The sequence below is a fragment of the Frankliniella occidentalis genome, unplaced genomic scaffold, assembly GCF_000697945.3.
Source record: "Frankliniella occidentalis isolate FOCC.00 unplaced genomic scaffold, Focc_3.1 Scaffold28, whole genome shotgun sequence".
Lineage (NCBI taxonomy): Eukaryota > Metazoa > Arthropoda > Insecta > Thysanoptera > Thripidae > Frankliniella > Frankliniella occidentalis.
Genome location: NW_026267158.1, coordinates 1,071,065 through 1,074,786, shown reverse-complemented (window position 1 = coordinate 1,074,786; position 3,722 = coordinate 1,071,065). Strand labels below are relative to the sequence as shown.

The 3,722-nt window shown below is 48.1% G+C and overlaps 1 protein-coding gene across 4 annotated transcripts in view; it reads right to left on the bottom strand.

Moving 5' to 3' along the window:
* The window catches only part of LOC113202819 (zinc finger protein 791-like), a 10,766-nt gene that overhangs the window by 2,204 nt on the left and 4,840 nt on the right, over positions 1-3,722 (bottom strand). For 3 of the 4 annotated variants that reach the window (XM_052265573.1, XM_052265574.1, XM_052265576.1), the window contains 2 exons: positions 2,517-2,693; positions 1,257-2,018 (listed from right to left, as the gene is read on the bottom strand). In XM_052265573.1, coding sequence (XP_052121533.1) covers positions 1,257-2,018; positions 2,517-2,693 — 939 coding nt within the window. The remainder of the gene's footprint in view (positions 1-1,256; positions 2,019-2,516; positions 2,694-3,722) is intronic. The other variant, XM_052265575.1, reaches the window with a different exon arrangement.

Sequence of the window (3,722 nt, the reverse complement as noted above, 5' to 3'; positions counted from 1 at the left end):
AAAACGACTCTTGCGCGGTTCTATGTACGGAGAAGGGGGAGTATCGCCACCATATGATCTGGTAAGGTAAGCCGTCTGAAAGACAGGCAATTAGAGCTACAAAAACCCCTGTTTGTAAAACAAACATATCCGGTTCATAAATAAGAAAACAAGATATTTTACTGTTTGAGCTGTGATCACGCATGGAAAAGTTGCATGATAGAAGGAACAAAAAGAATATTTTGCTAGACCTCTGATTAGTTGCGCGCCCTCGCACTCGCCGACGCAAGTCAGTCCCCACGGCGAGGACCAGGCGTCCTGCCCGGGGCCGTCACACTCGAAACGATTCGAAAAGTGGCAAACCTGTACGTCAACACTGACGTGGGTATTACTGTCACTATTTCTGCGGTGAGCAGAGCAGCGGTGAGCAATGCAACAAACGGAGATTCAGAACCGTTCCGGCTCGATCGTGAACTTAAATTTGGTTCGGGTCTGGTCTGCACAGGACAGCACTAAAATTCAAGTAGTTGAAGTGATTTTTTTTTCCTTCAGATTTATTGGGTAATTGGGTATTACAGTTAACCAGTTAACGTAGAGCCCTGAAAAAAAAGATCCAGCCAAAAGAGCTGACGGCAAAAGCAGTAGAGCAGAATAAGTCACAAAATACTGATATTACAAGGTAATGCAAAATTAAAAATAAACAACAGAGATAAAAAAGAAACAACTAAAACCTCGACTTAAGTTAAGCCAGAAATACATTAAATAATTGGATTTGGCTATGGCCAGAGTCAATCAGTATATTTCCTATTTCAATTCATAGGGGGCCTATCGCGATTTTCATTATTTTCACACAGTCGCATTAAAAACACGATGTAGGACTGAACAGATGGGTACCATAAGACACCTTTGTCAGAAGTCTAGTAAATGCCGGGTTTAAAAACGGTGTACTAAGCGCATGTGTCTTTTTAAAGAAAACTTCGAGGAAAGACCCGCCTCACAAGTTTGACAATCATACGACTTATCACCCGTGTGGGTCCTTATGTGCGCACGGAGCTTGTAACTATGAGTAAACCCTTTACCGCAAGTCTGACATTTGTAGGGTCCGTCAACTGTGTGAGTCCTCATGTGCTTATGTAGATGGGGCCCTTGCTTGAATTCTTTGCCACAAGTCTGGCAGTGGTACGGTGTCTCACCTGTGTGGGTCCTCAGGTGCACACGGAGTGTGGTGCACCCAGCGAAACCTCTGCCGCAAAACTGGCACATGTAGGGCTTCTCACCTGTGTGAGTCCTCATGTGAACACGAAGTGTGGTCCTATCAGTGTACCGTTTGCCGCAAGTCTGGCATTGAAAAGGTTTTTCACCCGTGTGAGTCCTCATGTGGGAACGGAGTGCAGTACTCTGGGTGCATCTTTTGCCGCAAATCTGGCATTTGTAAGGTTTCTCACCCGTGTGAGTCATCATGTGCGAACGAAGTGTGGAGCTCAGAGTAAATCGTTTGCCGCAAGTCTGGCATTTGTAAGGTTTCTCACCCGTGTGAGTCCTCATGTGGTTTTGGAGTATGTTGCTCCGAATGAAACCTTTGCCGCAAGTCAGGCAATTGTACGGCTTCTCACATGTGTGAGTCCTTAGGTGCACATGAAGATTTCCACGTTGTGTGAATCCTTTGCCACAAGTCTGGCATTTGAAGGGTTTCTCACCTGTGTGAGCCTTCATGTGTACACGTAGATTAGTACTTTGAGAGAAACGTTTTCCTCGGTTCTGGCAGCTGTAAGGTCTGTCACCTGTGTGAGTCACCGCGTGTCTACAATGGTGAGCACTGTCCGCTGAACTGTCGCCGCAGTGTTCATCGCTGTCCAGTTTATCGGCGCCATGTGTCCGCATGTGTGCCCGGAGGAGGGCCGCCCTCCTGAAGGCCGCCCCGCAGGTCGCACAGCGGTTGGGGGTCTCTCCGGCAGCGTCGTGCTGGCCGTGGTCCTTTTCGTCCTGCACTTGCTCTCTTCGAGCCCCAGCAGCACCAGCAGGCGGTGGTTTGGTGGCGGCTGTCGAGGAGAGCGTGGAGGGTAAGCGCTCTACTCATTTGGTATCGACATACAGTAATGTCCCTCTCGAAGCTGTCAATGCGGGACCGGATTTCAGCTTCGAGAGGACGCCCCGAAAGTTAGCCATCATTTTGAGAACCTACTGTATTTACCGGTTGTAAATGCTTTGTCGCCCGAGCTCGCGCGAGCTCGCCATGTTGTAAACCCCCATCCGTAAGCAGGGTCCGTCTCAAAATTTCAGCTTCGAGCGATCCAGCTTCGAGAGGGACATTACTGTAGTCAGTAGGGGGGGGGGGGCAGGTTAATCGAAAACAGGGGGGAAAGTCTTGGAGAAAGGTCTCTGGACCCGGATCCAGGCGGTCCGATGCGAGGGAGGCGGAGCAAACAACCGTCGAAGATGCTGACGTGCGAGCAAATTTAACTAACCTACAAGGGTACAGAGTACGCAAACCGACCGCACGCCTGCATCCACCAGCTGGCCTCCGCCATGAAACTTACAGAGTAAGGCGTCGCAGTGCATGGTTGGTTCCTTGCGCGTCGTGCGGCTCACGACACGCTTAGAGGGGCGAGGGGCCGCGGCGGTCCATGTCTCGGAGGCCCTGTTGTGCCCGGAGACCTTGGGGTTGAGGATCTTGAGCTTCCTGGGCTCGGGCGTCCTGGCCTCGGGGGCGGCTCCTGAAATAAGAGAAAGGAGTGATGACTTTCGGGCTAGAGTCGGGAAGAAATACTCTCTTGCGGAGGGCTGGTGCAGCGTTAATGAGCGGGATAACTGCAGTTAGAATTCGAGGTTGAAAGGTTGCATGGAGAAGGCCCTCTCACTAGCCCGCGCTAGCCCCACGTGTCCTAACGACAAGGAAACGGTGTCCTGCCTGGGAGCATCAAGTTCGAAACGAACAAACTGCACCAGATGCAGAGTGCACAAGAACTGTGTGCGCGCCGCACAAAATAGAGGTGGAATCCGGAGAGAGGCAATCAAAGCACTGCAGCTAAATCGGGAAATTTAAGCGAATAAGCTTAGATTCGGGACGGAACACAGCACAGAAGAGCACAGACGTTCAAGCATTTGAAGGGATTGTCTTAATACAGATTTATTGATAAAGCAACAGTTACGTAGAGTAATAAAAATCATTCAGTACAAAACGGCAACACAAAAGCAAAAGCGGAAAATAATTTACAATATACAAATAGTTACAGAGTAATTTTAAAAAATAAAAAACGACACAGATTTTATAAGAACACAACTAAAAATAACACCAGAAATACATTGAAAAATGAGTATCGTTAGGGTCGGCCTCAATTAATATTTTTCCTGTTACAAATCATAGAAACTATTGTGTGTCCGCGGAGATTTTCACTCTCGTTTAAGGCAGCACGGCTATACCGTTGCATTTCTAATCAGGTTATAACTGCAAAGATAGTCAATATGAGGGAAACCTTCGCGAAAAGTCCTGTAAATTTATGGTTCAACAATTGTGATGTGTCATCATGTGTCTGATGGGTTTTTCACATATGTGAGTGCACATGGAGACTGCCACTTTGAGTGAAACTTTTACCGAAGGTTTGACATTTGTAGGGTGTCTCACCTGTGTGAGTTCTCATGCTTACACTGAGTGTGTTACTAATTGCGAATCTTTTGCCGCGATTCCAGCAACCTAAGGCTTTTCACCCGTGTGAGTCCTCATGTGCTCATGTAAATGGCCACTT